Source organism: Hippocampus bargibanti, linkage group LG16, assembly GCF_051943395.1.
Source record: "Hippocampus bargibanti isolate YZ-2025 linkage group LG16, ASM5194339v1, whole genome shotgun sequence".
Taxonomy (NCBI): domain Eukaryota; kingdom Metazoa; phylum Chordata; class Actinopteri; order Syngnathiformes; family Syngnathidae; genus Hippocampus; species Hippocampus bargibanti.
The window spans coordinates 12,344,850-12,366,615 of NC_142749.1; the positions used below are offsets into that span (position 1 = coordinate 12,344,850).

Here is a 21,766-nt window from a genome sequence, read left to right on the forward strand (position 1 = left end):
AGAAGTGTAGACCAAGGCAATTGTTTCCATTCACATAAATAGCAAAAGAATTAATCTGTTCAAACCCCAGAACCAAGTTCTGTTTATTGCTTTATTTCAGAAGAAATAATCAAAGTCAAAGTCAAAGTCAGCTTTATTGTCAAATAATGGACCCTTCTGAGGAATGTCTACTAAATAATATTGCTAAGACAAAAAAAATCGTATTTGTGAACTTTCCAACGTCCTTCGTAAACCACGGCGCCACAGTAATAAAATTCATAGAAGGATAGATTTATAGTGACAAGGGTAATGTCGTTTCACGCCGCGGTTGTATACTGAGGCAAGGACAACACATTAAAAGGCAAACACTGCGCAGGTTTTCCCAGCTTTGGCAAGGCACATTGGACCAAAGGCTTTTCGTCTGCCGCTTTGTAAGATCAACACAGATTGGACGAACGAGCATCGGCGTAATCCTGACAACACTGCACTCGGGCAGCTGGCTGGTACGGCGCAAAATGCTATCTCAACTGGCATGCGGGATATTGTCGCACTTTGGTTTACACCAACGGCGACAGGTTTGTCTTGGCTTGTCCACAGTGGGAGAAACGCACCGCAACATGTTCCCACGTACGAAATGTGTTTTGCAGTCGAATCAACAGATGAGCTATTTGTGGAAATGCAGAAGAGTGGAAGGTGAGGGAAAAGTTGTTGCAGGAAGGGGGCGGGTGGATTGATGACTACTCCCACCGGCGGAAGTAAGATCCTTGTGTTTAATGAATGCTAAAGTGTGCATTTTCATATGTTCGCTGGGATGTTGGTGTGTGTGATAATTGCATTGTAGAGGGCCACTTCTGGCCACTTTGGACCACTGCATAATCACAACAGTTAACACACACACGGCAGTTCAGAGGGGCCTCTTATTAGTCATGCATGACCAGCCCATAATGCACTTGTGCGCTTTCACTCGCCGTTGGCAGAACAACAGAGTTAGTGGGAGAAAGATTTGGGAAGACGAGTGTGCCAAGACTGTGGGAACGGCCAGATTCCTTCTTACGCTACAAAACGATGAAGCAAGAGCAGCTTGACTCTAAGAGTTTCGAGATCCTTCTCGTTTTTTTCTCTGTGCTTTGATACTACCACCCTTGAGCCCATTTTAACCTCTCAGGGTCTTTCAGTTTTAATCTGTTGAAGTTTCTCAATGCGTCAACACCAGAAAAAGCAAGTTATCGGTGTGACACCATTGAAGACTAGCGCAGAAAGGTAGCATTTCTTCAAAGTGCACGCGTGTTTACGGTAAGCCAGGATGTGCATTGATCAGTCTGGCTCCCGACAAGGCAGATGTGGGTAGACAGCTAATGGGAGTGCTAGCCCCAATTAGACCTGGGAATGATCTGCCCTATGGAACAGCGTAAGCAAGTCACGTTTCCCCTTGAGATGACGAGAGGGAAAAGCATTGAGGCAAAGTCAGGATTTGTGAGCCTAACCTGCAGCTGTTCAGCAGCTACCAAAATCAGCGTGGCCTTCTGCTGTAAAGGTTTATGAAGCCATTATGTTAAAAACGCGTCTCTGTGACCCGTGGAACGGAAGCACGATTAAGCACACAATGGCACGCTAAGTACCATGGTGTTAAATTAAAGGCATCAAGTTCATAATGACAGCCAAAGTAGAAGAGAGTGACGGCTTTAGTATTTTACTTTTTGGGGGTACTTGGTATTGCGCATTATGCAGTTCATTAACACTGTCAAGATTTTTTATTAATCAACCATGATTTTTTTAACTCATTCACTGCCAAACATGTGCAAAAATGTGCCACTCCAGTGCTGTTGTAATTGTCACTTGAATTCCAGGACCCACATAATATTAACTTTTAGGACTACATAAAAATTCAATACAGCTTTAAAAACCTTAGACTCTCTTCTTTCATCATAAAAAAGAGTTAATTCCTAAATTATATGGGTCTGGAGTTATATTAGCTTTAAATGAGGGTGGCTGTCCAAAATTCAGTTCAATTGTACATGAAATGGGAGATCAACACCAACTCCATCCTGAGAAGGGCCCAACAGAGGATGTACTTCCTGAGGCTGCTCAAGAAGCATGGCCTGCCACAGGAGGTGCTACGACATTTCAACACGGCTGTCATCGAATCCATCCTGTGTTCTTCCATCACCACAAAAATGGGGGGGAAAAAAAATCTGACTTCAGCGGACAGTTTGGACGGCGGAAAAAAAATCATTGGCACCACCCTACCCACTTTCAGACTTGCACACAGCAAGAATCAAACCAAGGGCATGGAAAATCCTACTGGACCCTGCCCACCACCTTTTCCAGCAACTCCCCTCAGGCAGGCGCTACTGATGCATACGCACAAAATCCAGCAGACATTTAAACAGTTTCTTCCCCCAAGCTATTAACTCGCGAAACAGTAACCCAAATAGAACTTTATAGTGCCTCTTACATTTTTTATGATGATACTAGTGCAGCGTGTTCTACCGGAGACAAATTCCTTGTGTGTTCTACATACTTGGCAATAAAGATGATTCTGATACATATTGGTTTATATAGCGCTTTAACAGCTGAAACTGGAACAAAGCGCTAACATAGGGAAATGCTGCCCCCTCGTGGAAAAGAAAAAAAAATGTTGCTAGAGGCCATTGTCAGCGCTTAATCGGCACCCAAACATAAAAAAAACAAAACCCGAACAAATTCGGGAATGGCGCTCAGTCGTATTTTCAATTCCTGAATTGAAAATATGACGAATTGAAAACAAACCATATATAATTCTTATGTATTCCAGACATTTGTTTCCAAGTAATTCTAAATCAAACTAGTCTAAAAGGACAGAATGGACAGAATGATGAGGTGATCTGCCCCAACTAAAACCTAAGCCGCTCTAGCAAATGATACTGTCAGCGTTCGAAAAACTCTGAACCTGGGCTCTTTACTGTACCACCGTATATACACCGCCGTGTATAATATGGGTCAGGAGAATATTATCGGTACCTGACAGAAGTGTCATTTGGATGATATAACCTCGAGCACAAACAGAAAAGCCGCAATCAGGTTACAGCCGTGTAGAAGTTGCAGAGTCTATAGCTGCTGACTTCCATCAGAAGAGCCTCGCTGCATTCTGATAGAAACGCGCTCCCTGTCGTTCTGGAGAGCGGAAATTATATGTCATGGTCTATAAAACAGCCACTTTATATATTTTCCAGAGTCTGTATCCTAGAGGCTGGGATGATTGTACATCGGATGTCGAACACTCACTCACCATGACATCGGCTCTTTTTTAAGCCACTTAAGTTTCTCTGCCATAACTGACAGGAGAAGATCAAGCTACTTTCCTCGCCGCTTTATTCACATATTTGGATCAGAACAACAATGTGATATATGGAGAGCTGTTCTGGCTCACCGCGTATGGTGGGCTTTGGAAGATCAAGTGAATCCTTCCGAGTGGCTGCGGGAGGACTGAGGAGAGCAATTGCTATGTCAATAATTAATCTTGATGTTAAAGGCAGTCTGCCGTGGAAATTATCAAGAGTCACTCTGACATGTAAAAAGAAGACGTCCGCTTCCCAAGGATTTTTAATTTCTTTATTTTATTTTTTTGCATATCTCACGTGTCTGGTCTACGTGACCGATTAAGTGTAAAATCACCAACGGTCTACCAAGTGCAGCATCCCACTGTGAATTGAGACAGCAACAGTGAGACAAGTGGCTTCTTGGGATCACCACAAACTGCCGCTTTTGAATATTTTATTCACTGTCAGAAGACAAAACACGCCGTTCAGCAAGCAGTTTACATTTTAAATAGCAGGTTATATGGCTGACCCGTTCTCTGTAATGATAAAAAAGGCATCTCACAAAATAAATATCTTAACTCATTCACTGCCAGACGTGCAAAAATGTGTCTACTCCAGTGCCAGGGTTTTTGTCATTGTCACTCAAATTCCAGGACCCACAGAATATTAAGTTTTATGGCTACATAACCATTCAATAAACGTTAGAAACATTAGACGCTCTTCTTTCATCAGAAAAAGAGTTAATTCCTAAATTATATGAGTCTGGAGTTATCTGATCTTGAAATGGGGACGGCTGTACAAAATACAATACATATTGATTTATATGTGCTTTAACAATAGCTGAATGTGGAACAAAGCTATGCACATATGAGCGATGAGAGACATTTTCTTTGCAGAAGATGAAAATATATGCCATTGAGTAGTGTTCTAAACTACTATATAAAGAAGGATAACGCAACTCGGCGAGAGCGTAGTCTTGCGCTGCTATACCTTCAAGTCCCCAAAGGTGAAGTATCTAATCAATAGCAGCAATTATAGACAGGAGTCCTAACTCATTCACTGCCAGACTTGTGAAAAGAGGTGTCCACTCCAGTGCCAGGGTTTTTGTCATTGTCACTCAAATTCCAGGACCCGCAGAATATTACGTTTTAGGGCTACATCAACAATCAATAAAGCGTTACAAACGTTAGACGCTCTTCTTTCATCAGAAAAAAAGTTAATTCCTAAACTATATGGGTCTGGAGTTATATGAGCTTGAAATGAGTACGGGTGTCCAAAATACAATATATATATATATATATATATATATATACACATATAGTACATATTGGTTTATTTTGCGCTTTAACAATAACTGAAGCTGGAACAAAGCGCTAACATGGAAAAAGGGAAATGCTTCCCCCTTGTGGAAGAGAAAAAAAAAACATTGCCAGTGGTCTGGCAAGTGCTTTATCGGCACCCAAGCAAGAAAAAAAACAAAACCCGAATTAATTCAGGCAATGGCGCACTACGTCATATTTTAAATTCAAATAAAAAATAGCCACAGCCATTTTATCAATGTTTTGCAATTGCAAGTCTGGGTATTTTTGTTTTAATCGATCCTAGATTATATGAAGAGTATGTTTGTAAATGACAACACATTTGGCAGAATTTTAATGTTTAACCACGGGGGGAGGGGGCGTTTAGCCAATAAATATTTCACTTAATATGATTTTTGAGACACAACTGACCGTGCTGCAAAATTGCGCATTCCTCCGTTGCTTCAAGATTAATCAATGATCAATTTCACACAACTGACCAACACTGTCTTTCCCGAATGTGATCACAATTGTGATTTTTTTACACCACTTCTAAGCAGTTGGGGTACAACTTTCCCACAAGAGCATCAACAAATGGGGCTTCAAATTTGAGTTTTTTTTTTTAAATGAGATCTGCTTTTGCATTGGTGTGCACTTTCTCCCCGCACCACAAGACCCGGCAGCGCTTGTTAAAACATTTTTCATATCTATGCAAGTGCAATGAATGGTGTCTGACAAGGGCGCTTGTCTGCCAATTGGAAGATTCTTATAGCGAAAGCGCCCCCGCCAAGATGAAAGCCCCCGGGGGTGAGGTTGTCAGGGGGGTAAGGCAGAAGTGAACGGCGGAGAGATGAAGGAAAGAAGCGACGGCGGCGTCACACAAGACAGACGAGCATGCCGTGAATAAGTGAAAAGGAAGTCGTAATGAAAACCAGTCTGAGCATGTCTAGAGTGGCGATTTAGGAAGGAAGCAACGACAACAAAATGTCACTGTCGTGTTTTTGTTTGCCCAACCTGTTCTATCCGTTTATTTCTCCAATAAAAATACTCAAAGTGTCACTTTCTTCAGCATTGCTTTTTATCTACGATCATATCTTCCATGCATAATGAATCATCCCAACTGCTTTAATGCATTATTCATGCGTTGTGTGTGCACGTCTGAATGGTTGACGCAATGTCAAGGCTCATTTACTGAATCTCTCATGCCTGGCTACTGTTCTTTTCAGACTATTTTTTTTCCTCCTTTGTGCTGTTTTTAACTCAACCCCCCGCCTTCCCAAATACTTCAGGCCGGAGTCAGCTATCTTGATTCCAAATTCATATTTCTTGTGGTGAAGGAACAGATGTGAACTCCTCTCAATCCTCCCCAACAGCCCCGCAAATCCCTCATCCCTCCACACCCTTGATGACGCCCCAACATCCAATGTTTTACTGTCTCATCACATCTCATCACGGGGAAGCTCCAGCTACGACCAGGTCGTTGTCTTGAAAGGATCTCGAGTGAACTTAGACTTTTACCAGACATCTCCAGACAGCCCATCAGCACGCTGCCTTTTTCTTGATGTGTCTACATTTCCCATAATAAGTGTCCATCAGCCAAACTGGATCGAGCGAGAATCCTGTTTATCGCGAGGGATATTACATTATATTTTACTGTATATTATAGATACATGCACTTTATCGACACAGTACCTTCATCTATTGCTTCCTAGCTGTACTCACTGTCTCGTAAATTACATTTGGCAATGATTGCGGAAGAACAAGCCAAAGTCACTTGCTATAAACTGCTCATTTGTCACCCCCAGTTAAATATTACGGCCGAGCCGATGCATAAAACGTATTTCCATACACCAAAATGTTCAACTCAACCACACTTTGTTATTTAATTGAACAAAAAGTAGAATCAATGTTAATTCATTCATTGCCATATGATGTGCAAAAATGTGTCCACAAGACCCACAGAATATTGAGATTTAGGACTACATAAACATTCAATTCAGCATAAGAAACCTTAAGACTCTCTTCTTTCATCAGAAAAAAATAGTTAATTCCTAAATTATATGGGTCTGGAGTAATATGAGCTTGAAATGGGGGCAGCTGTACAAAATATAATACATATTGATTTACAGTATATAGCGCTTTAACAAGAACTGAAGCAGTAACAAAGCACTAACATGGACAAAAGGCAAACATAGGACTGCCCCCTCATGGAATGGGAAAACATTGCCAGAGGTCTGACTAGTGCTTTAGAATCAGAAAGAATCAGAAACCCTTTAATAGTCCCATGGTGAGGAAATTTGCTTTATCAGCACCGCCCGCAACAAAAACCAAACCCCGAACAAATTCGGGAATGGCGCTCCACGTCATACTTTTAAAATGCCGAATCAATTCGGGAAGGGCCATGAATGAGTTAATATTTTGCCTGGGATGTTATCAGTTTCCGATAACTAACATAGAAGCAGCCATTTTGTCCATGTTTTGTCAGTGCAGGTCTGTTTTTTTGTTAATCGATCCTAGAGTTAAGGTATTCATAAAACAGCCAAAAAAACATGACTTTAATACACGTAAAGCAGCAAACAGGACACATAGAGAACACAAGCTGACACAAACACACATTCTCTCCGAACTGCATTGAAAATGCAAGAAGGGCAAAGGAATCTGCATGGGGAAATGAGACCACGAAGCCAGGGACCGAAACCTGGCAGAAGTAAACCTCATAAATGGATTGGTTCCATTCAAGGTGCCAACTATCGAGTAGAGCAGCCAACCGGACTTACTCCCTCTCTCAAAGACATCTTTGCCTTCCACGTATGTGACGTGAGCGCCTATCCCTCCAGTTTTAAGATTACATATAATTAGTTTGTCACATACAAGATTTAGCAACCGGATGCGTGCAAGACCTTCTGATCAGGAACAATGTATAGATTGCAAGCAGCATCGGTTATCCGGAAAATCATGACTGGGTGCTGTTACACTGAATTCTACCATTAGCTCCAAAGGTAGCTCGTGTTAAACCTCATTAGAGATCTCAACGGCGGAATCTGTATGGATGCGAATCCTGCTGACAGTACATTTCTGACATGTGTCATACATCTTCAATTTATTACTTGCTGCCATGTGCAATAAGACACGAAGCGCTTGTCTCGGTAATCGTAAAGTGGGATTATTTCAGGTTTTGTCAAAAGGGAAGATGATGTCAGCGAAATATTTGGGCGGAGACCTTTGGAGGTTAAAGGTTGTGTTAGAATTAAGTGGTAGGAAGTGCGATACCTTCTTAAAAACAGGGTAGAGTAGGGTAAGCTAAAACCTGGGGGTCCAAAGGTAAGGTAATACTTTAAATAAGATCAGCATTCGGACGATCGGTGTGTTTACAACAGGAATTGAGAGGCACTGCTTAGTCCCAGAGAGCTTGCAACTAATTAGAGGGTCCGTAGAACTGCGGTTTGAATGTGGTCTTATTATTTTCCTTCTCTTTTCTCCAACAGTTTTCACCTGTTTTAGGTTCTTTCTCTGTGTATGCAAGAATTGGCATTAAAGAGTGACCACTGGGTTGAGGATTTATACGAACAAGCTGATGTGATTTAATATGACGGAAATACGTCGGCCTTCACATTGTCCTCCTTTTCCTCTCTGTGAACCCTTCCAACTACAGAGTGGTGCGATAATTTTGCTCTGCGGGTGCTCCTCAAGGGGATTAGCACAGATTAGCATTAGCTGGTCCATTTGAACTACATGGAAAGTGCCTACTTCATAGCAGACTGAGCTGTCACCGGGCAAGGCTGACGGAACGAATGATGGTCGGCACAATTTGTCTTAAAATAAATAAATAAAATGACTTTTTTAAAATCAAATTCGTCAAAAGGATCAACTCATTTTTTGGCCAGCATATTGGTGTGCTTCGAAGCTACTAAAATTTGAATTTAGTGTGAAACAAACTGAAACCCCTCTAATAGGGATGCATCTGCTCTCTCGAACATGTCAGTCTGGTTGTGATCCACATCACAATTTCCGTGCTACTCATCAGAAACCGGGTAGGCGAGAAAAGCAAACATCTTTAAGATAAACGTAGAAATTAGTCGTAATTGGAGACCATTTAAACCTATAATAGCTTATTTGTTTACTCAGCAGGAGGTTTGGGGTCGGAGAATCATTTTGATTAGAAGTGGGGATGAGTTAGCTATAAAACAACTGAGCCGAAACCCGGTGGGACTGGAGGAGTAGTTTGTGTGTCTTGCTGTGCTCAAGCAGCATGCTAATATGCAAATACATGGTGGGGGGGGGGGGGTGATGAAAATAATAATAATAATAAATAAATAAATAAAAGCTTCAAAGAACAATACGAACATTTTTGCACACCCTGGCAAGCTCCAAAAATGAAACAGAGTTTTTTTTATTTTATTTTTTTACTTTTGAATATGAACGGTTCATTAAAAAAAAAAATATTTGTGAGACTCCACTGCCAAATACCAAACAAGCGACGGGATCCGGCAGAGTCAGAGCAGCAAGCATCAGGGAGTGCACTCCTTCAAATGGGGAGGAATAATGTTGAGCATCTTAAAATGGATTTGCAAGGCGGCAACATAAAAAAAAAAACACACAGATGGTGCAGAACTGATGAAATGTGAGCACAAGCACACACACACATGCACAAACTATAATGTGAATACCCCAAGATGCATTAAGAAGCCTATTGCACACCAGAAGGGGCTTTTATTTTTCTTATTATTAAATGTTATCAATTGACTCCACTGCCACTTCTTCGTACAAGACAAGGGCAATCGCTACATAGATGGCACCTAAGACTTCAAATTTAGGCTAACTTCCGGTCTGTTTTCATCTAACAAGTTCAATTTCCATCCGCTACGGTCAGATACTAATCATGCAATCAACCTTGGAAGCGTACAAAATCAATTCCCAAGATAGATAAAAAGAAGAGAAAAGGTGCTGAGTAAAGAGAGAAGCAAATGAACTATAGGTTGATTCCAGGACGCAAATTCGTAACAGGGTAGCGGGTAGCTAGCTTGGAGACAGATGCATACCTGTCAACCTGCGAGTCACTGTGACATTACTAACGACTCAATTTTTCCTTACTTATTGAGAAAAAAAAACATACACATGTGTAATATTTCATTACACCATATTTCTAGCAATTTTTTTGCTTGAAGAGTATTGCGGCCTTCTTTTGCCGTGGACACACAGCAAAAAATAATAATTTGAATTTGTGTTCTTACGATCTATAATGTTTATAAAAATATATAAATAATATCACGGTAAACTGTTTAATGTAACTGATTTCAAAATAAAATTCCTATTGACCGGAACTTTTGTTTAATCTCGAGACTTTTCGCACGGACTTGCTATGTCGGTGGTCGACTTTGCTTTTCACGAGTAGCGATATTTGTTATACTTAACATTACTGCTAATATTTAATGAGGGAATCGAAAATAGCTCAAAATTATATTTCACCATTTTTACGTTTCCCGTACAAACTTTCTTGTATGCCTTACACCTCTAAAAATGTGCAAAAAATCGTACAGAATATGGCAAAATACGGCTAGTTGACACATATGCTGACGTGACTGTTTACTTGGTTGTGCACAAACTTCACTGTTGGCTTGGTTACAACAAAATCCAGCGTGGTAGTGCCGCTCAAGAGAAATCTGGAGAACAGCAGGAGTGGCTAGTGATTGTTGGGAACCTCTTCACTTTGAGAAAAATCACACCCAGTTCACATAAAAGTAATCCCTTAATTGCAGTCTTTCAATTCTAAATAGCAGACAATTCATCGCAAACTCACAGCAATCCGAAACCTATTGTTGGGCATATTCCCACTGGCTAACGTGACCAGAGCCATTGAAATGAGCAAGGACAAAGAAGTGGACGCCGGAAGGATAGGTTGAATCTGATTTTAGCACGTTATAGCTGCATAATTTCATTACATTATTACATCTGTGCTCCAAATGCAAAACAGAGCCTAATAACTTTCGAAGGTTGAATTAAAAACTGGGTGGAGAGAGGAAGTGCAACGGTAGGCAGCTCCAGCTGTTGATTAGACAAGCGACTTGCAACTTACTTCAGGCTACGAAAAAAAAAAAAAAAACACCCACACACACCCACTCAACTACACACAGACACGGAAACACAAGCGCACACAGAAAGTCAATTAAAAAAGAACATGTGTCTTGGGGGAATTATATTTCAATTAGCTTTTGCTACTTCCAGGCATCTTTCTTTTGGCGTTGCTAAAACAAGTGCAGATAGTGATGTGTGCCAGTGCAATGAATCCCACGTTTCAATTAGTATCATGCCATAACTCCATTTTAATAATGTGCCGCGCAATTAAGCTCTAAATCTCTTATTTTGAAATATATTACCAGATACAATTAACCGCGGCTAACAGATGAAATGACGTTTGCAAATATCACTAATCTAGAAGCATATTTAAAGTCAAATAATATACAGAGTCCAAGACGGATTATCCATTACATCATAGACACAGGAAGGAAATTAGCATTGGCGTAGAGATAGATACTCCTCATTTTAAGGATTACATTGTTGAATTATAACCCCGACTAGTAATGACGAATATTGGCGCCGTATAGGGTGGGAGGTGGTGGGAACCGTGGGATTATGTGTGGATTTGGTTTCATTTCCGGTTTAGACACTGAAAGCATGCTCACTTCAACGATTTAGACAATGAAGCACTAGAGAGAGGAGAGGGGAGAATTTGGGCTATGCCCATATTTAGAGCCCATTGAGATGTTAGTTGGTGAGAAACCTGCTCTGTATGACGCATCCATGAATTTACCATCTCAGAATGACTGAAAAGATGTGGGTAAAGCAGTAGCACCCTTCAGTCCATTACATCGAAACAATGCCAATTCCAAACAAGAGTGGATTTTTCTTCGGTTGCTCTCATGGCTGTGTCTACAAACTGCAGGGTGCAAGTGCAGCGGTGTGCATATCACATAAGACGCTAGCTGTGTCAGCGCAGCAATATAGGCTGTCTTCGCTTTGGCTGAATTCATTTTTTTGCCAGGAGCGGACGCAGAGTCCCCAAACAATATCTGTGACGGTGGCGGGAAAGGGAGGAAAGCAAAAGTCACATTGTGACCGTATCTTTATCTGGATTCCAGAAAATGAGTAGCGTGACACATACTTGAGTGTCTCCATTGTGGCCCGTGGGGATTTGTATGAAAAGGAGCTGTCAGATGAAAGGGCACATAACACGAAAGGAACATTATCAAGGATAAGGCTTGTTAAAAGGAGCGTGATTCATGAACCTCGAGAGCTCGTAAGGTTTAAGCACGCGCAAAAATAACCCACTTCAGTTGTTTGCTCGTTTTTAAGTATGCCAGGCGGGAGGCAAAACTTCTTGAACTTCCCTTTTTCAATCTTTGTTTTTGCTTTAACTGAGCAGAAGACTGCAGTCCGGGATGAGCCAGGTGGTAATCGACTCAAATTGGACGCTAACAGAGACATCAAATGCATGTTGACACCCATATATGTTCACGCCGTAAACAAAATGTCTGTGTTTGTGCGAGGGGCATATTGGCGACAAGAAAATCTCACTGAATGTTCTGAACTCCTCTATCGAGAAGGACAACGTGACTCGGTGAGAGCGTAGTCTTGCGCTGCTATCCCTTCAAGTCCCCAAAGATGGATCTCCAATCCAATCTATAAGAGCGAAAAATGGACAGGAGCCTTAACACATTCACCGTCAGACGATATGCAAAAATGTGTCCACTCCATTGCCAGGGTTTTTGTCATTTTCACTCAAATTCCAGGACCCACAGAATATTGAGTTTTAGGACTACATAAACATTCAATACAGCGTAAGAAACCTTAGACCAGCTTCTTTCATGAGAAAAAAAGATTTAATTTCTAAATTATATGGGTCTGGAGTAATATGAGCTTGAAATTTGAGCGGCTGTAGAAATGCTGGCCACTTGCCAACATTGCCAGAGGTCTGGCCAGCGCTTGATCGGCACCCCAACTGCAAACCAAAACCTGAACAAATTCGGGAATGGCGCTCCATGTCATATTTTTAATTCCCGAAATTCGGGAATGGCAGTGAATGAGTTAAGTGACTTCACAAATAAATACAATCTTGAAAATTATTCTGATGATTTTTTTAAGGAAAAGGATTTCAACCCCTCCCAAATTCTTGCTTATCCACAAGTCACAGGCAGGCAGCCATTTCAGCAGTGGCTATATCAATAGTCTAATGCAAGCATAATACAGCAGTGCTTAACTTTATGTACAATTTGTTTCCCGAGTAGAGTACCAACATGTGCCAATAAATGAGAAACAAAAGTCAATTGTACATTAAAGCTAAAATGAATCACACCCAATTAGCGCATTGGTTTATATAAGAAGAAGTGAATTGTTTACAAAGAAATAAACAAACCCTACTCCCCTATCGGGACTCTTGTTTGGGCTGAAAACGCTCTGCCTCATTATCGACTTCTCTCATGCACTTTAACAGAACAATATGAGGCAGAGCCGCGCTGCCAATTTGGAAATGAATTAAGCCAAAATATATTCTTGACAAAGATGTTTTTTTTCTGCGAATTTCAATCAGGAACAACATGTATTTGCAGCCAGGGAGATATTAGTTGACAGAATAAGCAACGTCTCATCACTATGCTTGGGTAATATACAATTCATCAGACTTAAACGATTTGCTGAAAAATGCGGGATGCCGTTTGAATATAAGCCCAACAACCTAATTGGATGTTTGATGACTACTATGCTTCTATTGTACTGAGATTACCATAACACGCCATGACAGAGCGTCATTGCCATTATACCACCAATTACTTGCAGAATGTTGCGTTTCCAGAGAATACTTGGCAAGAAGTGCGAAAACACGCGGTATCAAAGATTGGGACATCTCGGGACAACCCACATGGCCATTTTCAAAACGGACTATTCAGAAAAAAAAATACAAAGAGACCAAATATTAATTTTGGTGCATACTATCATGACAATTTATTTATTTATTTATTTATTTATTTGCATCGATTCATTCGTTTATTTATTTAGATATTATTATAATAAAACAAGCACATGTAATTGTAATTAATAATAATAATAAATAAAACAAATAAACAATAATAATAAAAGTGCGTAAATAATAAGTTATTATTATAAATAATGATAAGAAGAAATATACAAATAATTATTGTCATAAATTATATAATAATGAATACTATTGATAATAATAATAAATAATAATAATACTAATAATACTAAAAATAATACCAATAAGAAGAAGAACAATAATAATAACAATAATAATGATAATAATAAGAACAATAATAATAATAACAACAATAATAATAATAATAATAATAATACAAACCTTCATTGAGCTGATCCATCAGAAGAGGCTTTCCCGCCTTAGCCTAGCAAGCGGGATGCTTTGTTTGAACCACAAGATATTCTATTGCGGTCTCTTGTTGCTTCATATGCGTAATGAAAATATGAAATATATGAAAATAAATGAATTCAACGAACAATTTTTGTTGTTGCCAGATGTGATCTCACTGCCAATGTGATTGGGTGACTTTTTGAACTATTAGACTATTGACGTGATAAATGGGGGTTGACTGTAATCCGAAATTAGGATGTATGCCAATTTGGTGGTGATTCAAATTGGGATAGACTCAACTCAAGAGTCAAGCCAAAGTTGGGAAACCAATAGACCATCACCCCAGTGACACTCACTTTAAAAGAAGGACTCAATGTTGGATTCAGCAGGAAAATAAAGCAAAGATAAACTCATCAACTGAGCATAGACAATCAAACACAGGTGTGAAATTGCTCGCTGCCGTTTCAGGAGCAGTTCTGCACCGGTGTGTACTTTTTGCTGTGCCAAGAGGAGCTTGTAGCTTCTGAATCCTACCACAATCCCCTGCAGCCACTTCCTCCTTTCTGTTTCAACTTTTTTAACACCTGGACTAACAAAAAGGACCGGCTTTGATCAGGGGAAATCCTTTGGCAGAAGAGCGGTGAATCCACAGTGGGGCTTCTGTGCGTGTACGGGCTGGCTGTGGGCATGCGTGCGCGAGGCGCAGAGGTCCAGAGCTGCTCCACAGAGGATTCCAAGCTTTGAGGCTTTATGCCATCAACACAAGGTACAGAGCACCTCATATGCTCAAACCTGTCGGAGGCGCAGCCATGAAAATGGATGCACAAGTCGGGGGGGGGGGGGGGGTGGACCGTGCGGCGCGTGAGGAAGAAAGACACTCGTTTCTCCCATGTAATCAGTGGCTCTGCAAAAATACACACACGCACATACACACACACACACATACACACACATACACACAAGGCCGCTTGTTATCGGAAGCTTTCCCACGCTGCAGCGCTACAAAGCTCCAAGACCAGGACTGGCGGATGAGAATGAGGGAGGAACGGACGAAGGCGAAGAGGGGATGGAGGGTCAGCCTTCGACAGCTTACGTTCACTGAGGGGATAAACGCATGGCGCGGCGGGGGGGTTGTACGCCGGTTTGCCAGATCCGAGTTGGAGAATAGACAGACTAGTGAGAGAAAAACGAGGAATCCTAAACAACACGCAGTCGTCACACTGTTATCGTCAGGAGATTGCGCCTTCCTCCTCCGCAGCTCTGCTTCCATATTGTTCTGAAATCAGCTCCTCTTCCTGCGTCGCTCGGCCCCGGGCTGTTGCGTAAGAGGGGTATTTGCATAACAGGCGCTTTTCTCTGGCTCATGGGCACATGGCGGGCAAAAAAACCACAACAACAAAATCTCAAAACAAACCAAAACACACCTTTTGCATTTGCCACCGTGCACTCGTCTCATCAATGGATACGAGACGGAGTCAGCCTCAGTATACAGCGGCGGGCGTGTAGGTGACTTGAGTGATATCGTCTCCATTCAGGAGGAGGCTGACCTGCCTGCTGAGTGCGACCTGTACAATAATAGGCCTTGCGCTGGGAAATGACTGTTCAAATCAAGCAGGCTAGCATTATCCTCTTCAGGGTTGCGGAGACTGTGTGGCGCATTTGTGCGTGTGTGTGCGTGTGTGCGCGCCAGCGTCATATGAAAAAGGGACCGACGTGCACTCGACTCGAAGAGAAGCTAAGCAAACACAGCACACATTGGCGGGGGATGAATGCACACACATGCACAAGATATACTGCGTATGTGTGTGACGCCTTTTTTGGAATAATAAGGCGGCAGATAACAAAGGAAGCACATCGGGCTAGCATGCAACATACACTTTGCAGAATTGCTAGGCAACATATGGTGCATGGGCCATATAGAGTGCCTAGCAAAAGTATTCGGGCCCCTTGAATCCTGCAACCTTTCTCCTTGTTTGAGAAGAAAGTTTGGGGGGACGGCCAGGTCGTGGTAGATTTGCTGTGGTCTGATGCTCCTTCCATTTCAATGTGATGGCTTGCATAGTGCTCCTTGAGATGTTTAAAGCTTGGGAAAGTTTTTTGTATCAAAATCCGGCTTTAAACTTCTCCACAACAGTATCTCGGACCTGCCTGATATGTTCCTTTGTTTTCATGATGCTCTCTGCACTTCAAACAGAACACAGAGACTATCACAGAGGAGGTACATTTATACAGAGGCTTGGTTACACACAGGTGGATTCTATATAGCGAAAGAAGAAAATCTAACCCAGTGAAGGAGATTGACTCTTTTATTGATACAGTTAGTTGTATTGATTTAGCCTTTATTAGTCTTGCAGTGGAGAAATTTACATTTCACAGCAGCAAAGTGAGAGTATAGTAAGAGGAAGGAAAGGAAGAAGTAGAAAAGCAAAATACAGGAGCTGCTGTAAAGGACTGTAAAGTGACCTTGAGAGTTTTGAAAGATTTATAAATGAAATGTATTATTATTTATTTATTTATTATTTATCATCATCAGTAAATTAGGACAACATTAGATCATTCAGAGATCCTCGCTGAACTTTTGGAGTGAGTTTGCTGCACTGAAAGCAAAGGGGCCGAATAATATTGCACACCGCACTTTTCAGTTTTTTTATTTGTTAAAAAAGTTGAAATTATCCAATAAATGTTGTTCCACTTCACAATTACGTCCCGCTTGTTGTTGATTCTTGACCAAAAAAAATACATTTCATGTCTTTGTTTGAAGCCTGAAATGTGGCAAAAGGCTGCAGGATTCAAGGGGGCTGAATATTGTATGGTCCACCATCACATTTCAAGCAGGCCTGCTATAAAACTGTAAAAACAAATGAAACCGTGATGGCTGTTCCAACAAATCCTCGTCAAATAAAAAAATATTGGTTGAATCATTGCCGTTTTTCCAATTTCATTTCTCCAAGTAAGCAAGGCCCTCACCTCCGAAGAAAAATATCGCATGAAGAAATAGTCCATTTCTGATGAAGACACAACAATTCCTGTATTTTCGGGAATTTAAGGCGCACCTTCAACGAATGACATTTTAAAACTTTTTCCTTACATAAGGTGCACCGCATTACAGTATCAGGGGCACCTTCAATGAATGACATATTTTAAAACAGTTTCCATACATAAGGCGCACCGGATTATGAGGCGCATGCTCATCTTTTGAAAAAAAAATCTCTTGGGTGCGCCTTATCATGCAGAAAACACAGTAAGTCATTGTCACTCGAACTCCAGGACCAACAGAATTTAAACATTCAATACAGGGTTAGAAACCGCAGACTCCCGTCTTTCATCAGAAAAAAAAGAGTTCATTTCTAAGTTATATGGGTCTGGAGTTATCTGAGCTTGAAATAGGGGCGGCTGTACAAAATACAATACAACACAATATATCCATTCATCAATTTTCCGTCCCGCTTATTCCTCATTAGGGTCGCGAGGGTTGCTGGAGCCTATCCCAGCTGTCTTTGGGCACGAGGCGGAGGACACCCTGAATTGGTTGCCTGCCAATCGCAGGGCACACAAAGACGTACAACAGTCACTCTCACACTCACACCTCGGGACAATTTGGAGTGGTCAATCAGCCTGCCATGCATGTTTTTGGAGTGTGGGAGGAAACCGGAGGACCCGGAGAAAACCCACGCTGGCCCGGGGAGAACATACAAACTCCACACAGGGAGGCCGGACCGGGACGCGAACCGGCGACCTCTGCACTGTGAAGGCGGAGTGCTAACCACTCGACTACCTAACATGGACTACCTAACATGGACAAAAGGCAAATGCTGCCCCCTCGTGGAAGAGAAAAACAGTGCCAAAGGTCTGATCAGCGCTTTATCGGCACCCCGCGCAATAAAAAAACTAAACCCGAAGAAATTTGGGAATGGCGCTCTATGTCATTAAGCGTGCATTGTAATTGAAACAAAGGGGTCGTGAGATCATACATCCCACAATGAAAGTAGCAAAACTAACAGCACCAGTATGAAAGTCCACACATTGTTTGAATCATCTAATGTCAGTACCGTATTAAATAATACCTGCACATAGATATCAGAAAATATATAGAAATATGCAGTATTTTGACCCCCCTTCCCAATCTCCTGGGGTTGCTTTTCATGTATGCCCTGAGGCGACCAGGGGAGCTGCCATCATTGCAGTCATTCGAATACTTTACGATGTGTCAAATATGGCAAAGCTACTGTCAAAATTTTTCGACAAAATAGTACAAAGTACGGCAAGAATGAAAAATGTTCCAAGCTGGCCGCTGTATCGGATGCCACATCAAATAGGAGAGATGGTGGTAGGGTGATTTCGGAGTGTAAAGAGCAAGATAATTTGGTGGCGTTGTTGGAAAAAAAATAGCATGAATAAATTGAAAGTAGACCTCGAAGCGGGTCTCCAAATAGCTGCAGCTCACAGAGGAGCGTGAACTCCATTTTTCTTGCCGCCCGCTCATCATCTCCTTCCGCCTCCGTAAAAGCCAAGCTAGTCAAGTCAAATGTATTGATATAGTGTAGCTCTTGATTACAAGACACCGCTTTTTTTTCTCGAAAGATGACTACAGCCAACTTCAAATCCAAACAACTGGGAAAGGGTACAAGGCCACTTCCAGTTTGGTCGCTTAGCAACCGGCGACAAACATGTCAAACTCAAGCTGGAGCCTTCCTGTCATGAATCCTGCGCAAATCAGGCATGGCTCTACGAATACTTAGTCAGTGGGTATAAACAAGATCCGTAGTGTTATGAAATATTATGCAACAAAATATTTAGCACATTTTAGGTGATGTTTCTTCTAAAGTGGGGAATACGCATACCTTGTACTGTGCTATGGGGTGTGATAAAAGTCGAATTTTATAGTTGAACAGGGGGTTAAAACTGTGATATAAGGCCAATTATTCAATTCTGATGATTCATTAACTGGTGCAAAAATCGATTACCATATTTTCCAGTGTATAAGGTGCACCGGAGTATAAGGCGCACCACCAATGAATGGTGTATTTTCAATTTCACAGAAGATTGAGTTTTAGGACTACATAAACATTCAATTCAGCGTTTGTGTAAGCTCTCAGTCGTACAGGAGTGGTCCATCGACGAAAATGTTTCTTCAACTTCGTCAGCAAACGTTTGCTGACGAAGTTTCTTGGATAAGAAGCGAAACGTCCGACACCTTCAAAGAAGTACCATTCAATTCAGCGCAAGAAACCTTAGACTCTCTACTTTGATCAGAAAAAAAAAAGAGTAAATTCCTAAGTTGTATGGGTCTGGAGTTATCTGAGCTTGAAATGGGGGTACAGAATACAATACAATACAATACATATTGATTTATGTAGCGCTTTAACAACAGCATAAGCTATAACAAAGCATACAACATGAACAAAAGGCAAATGCTTCAACCTCGTGGAAGGGAAAAACATTGCCAGAGGTCTTTCCAGCGCTTTATCGGTAACCCCCGCAAGAAAATCCAAAACCTGAACAAATGTTCAATTCCCAAATAAAATCAGAAAGTGAATGAGTTAATCCTTGCACCTCTACTACTGTCCATTTGACTATAATACTCCACATGCAAGGATCCATTTAGGACATGACCAAACCTCACCACAACAAAACTCGCTGTGTTTTCAACTGCAATATAGTTACCAGCTAAAGAATCATTTGTTTCTTCCATTTCTTCTTCTTTGCATTTACCGGGAGTCTATCTGGCATGTAGCATTAGGCTGCCTCTCACTGGTCTGTTTTGGAACTATGACAGACATCTGGCTTGGGGTATGAGACTGGGTGCTTTGAGTTGTTATGCTACGCAGAAAGAGAAAAGTAACCCAAAGCGTTTTAATCATCATTTGGTGGATCTTTTCATTATAAATATTTGCATGCATGGCGTGGGCGCACTGTGGGCGTTTTCATCATGTGACCTTGACCTCCAACGTCTCTCGTCTAGTCAACATCATGCAGTTCACACACTACATCACAATCTGACATGAGGGTGGTGCACCTGTTCATGCTCCTCCACTCGTGGATAAAAGGAGCCTTCAAACAAACAACTAAAAAAACATCCCTTTGATTTAAAAAAAATGGATCGACGGCATCGCAACTGTGACTCATCAGAAAGCTGCATGTCCACAAACACCTGGGGTAGTGGGTTTGGGGGGGTGCAGCACGGTGAGGTGTGTCCGTCTCCCTTGCGTTTCTTCCTGGGCACGCGTTCATGTTTTTAATTGCCACCGGTGGGGGTGATGCAGAACATGAAGAGGGGCTTGCGAACACACCTGAACCATTGCTGGGCACTCTAGGGGGAAGACCCCCCCCCCTACCCACCCCCCACGGGGGGGGGGGGGGGGGGGTTCTACATGACTTTCCAAATGCAAAGGTGCACCTCCGCACATGTACCGTACATGCATGCAGAAAAGCACTTGACACTTGGTTTTATTTAACATGCAAGGTGCACACGCCGTCGCACAAAGAGAAACGTCGCCCACAACTCGAAAACAGACAAAAAGCTTACCTCTAAGAAGAATCCCATAAATGGTATAAAGAGTGAAGATGGCATGACTGTTGAGATTCATCCTGCCTTCTTGTTGTCAGTCTTGCACCTCGTTTTCGCCTCAGGTTTGTCCGCCTCGTAGCTTCGCTGCTCCGTTCCAGGTATACTTTTAAACGAGTCCTTGAGGTTGAAAGGTGAAGTGGAGCGATCTTTGAAATGGTCCCCGTCTCAAAAAAAGGTGTTGTTTTTTGTTGTGGATGTTGAGTTGGCTTGCTTACGAGAGCTGCGGTGGCTTTCTGTTGTGTAGACAGTAAGGATTCGTCGATCGAACCGACGACTGGCGTCCTTCGGTAAACTGAAGATGCACTACTGCCTTGCTCCACTCCCTGCATGGAGCAAGAGCAAGTCGATTAAGCCCCGCCCATACGGCTGTGACTGACGCGAGATGTTAGCCAATCGGCAAGAGGAAGACTGGCTGTAAGGGAGGGGCTCCGAGCATGACACACGCCATTAAACAACAATAACAATAATATTAATAATAATAATAATAATAATCACAATAATAATAATAATAATGTCTCAGTCACAATTTAACCTCTGGAGGGGGCTAAAGAGGAGAGGGCAAAGAAGAGGAAATAGATGTGTATCTTGTTTTTGTCATTTTGCTCCTATATCATTTGCATACCTGTCAACCTTGGCTAATAGCTGCTCTTATAAATGATGACAATTTCCGTATAAAAGTTAGAGTACGCCATACATTATTTGAAATGATTAAAAAAACTGCTAACACAAGCGGAAATGCGCATGTTATGCTTTTATCAATCCGACCGTACGCAACGATAAAAAATACAGTAAAGTCTCGTTATATCGATATTCAAGGGAGTCTGAAAAAATATCGATATAACCGGGACTATCAATATATCCGACCCTGTTTGTATTTAATTTTCTCCGTGCGTGCATAGAAATAGTATTGATATAACCGGGACTATCGATATATCCGATATCGATATAACGAGACTTTACTGTATATACAATTGAGGATTATTTTTGCTGGTTTGCCATGAAAATAGCAGTTATCGGCAGCAGCTTTGTTGTTGGCTAACAGCAGTTGAACTGGATTTAAGCCAAAATGGTCTTTGTAAAATCGGTTCACAACTTAAACATATTTTTCCTCCGTTTAAAAGTTGTAGTACGCCATGCATTGTTTGAAATTATAAAAAATGTATAAAATACAATACAATACAATACAATACAATACAATACAATACAATACAATACAATACATATTGATTTATATAGCGCTTTAACA

At 41.5% G+C, this 21,766-nt stretch overlaps 1 protein-coding gene across 5 annotated transcripts in view; it reads right to left on the reverse strand.

Annotated features, from left to right (window-relative positions):
- Positions 1-20,847, reverse strand: part of LOC148886493 (cell adhesion molecule 2-like) — a 193,836-nt gene extending 172,989 nt beyond the window's left edge. For 4 of the 5 annotated variants that reach the window (XM_089016654.1, XM_089016652.1, XM_089016655.1 and 1 more), the window contains exon 1: positions 20,479-20,840. In XM_089016654.1, coding sequence (XP_088872780.1) covers positions 20,479-20,539 — 61 coding nt within the window. In that variant the 5' untranslated portion in view covers positions 20,540-20,840. Of the gene's footprint in view, positions 1-20,478 lie in introns of all 5 variants that reach the window. The other variant, XM_089016653.1, reaches the window with a different exon arrangement.
- Positions 20,848-21,766: the final 919 nt, after the last annotated feature.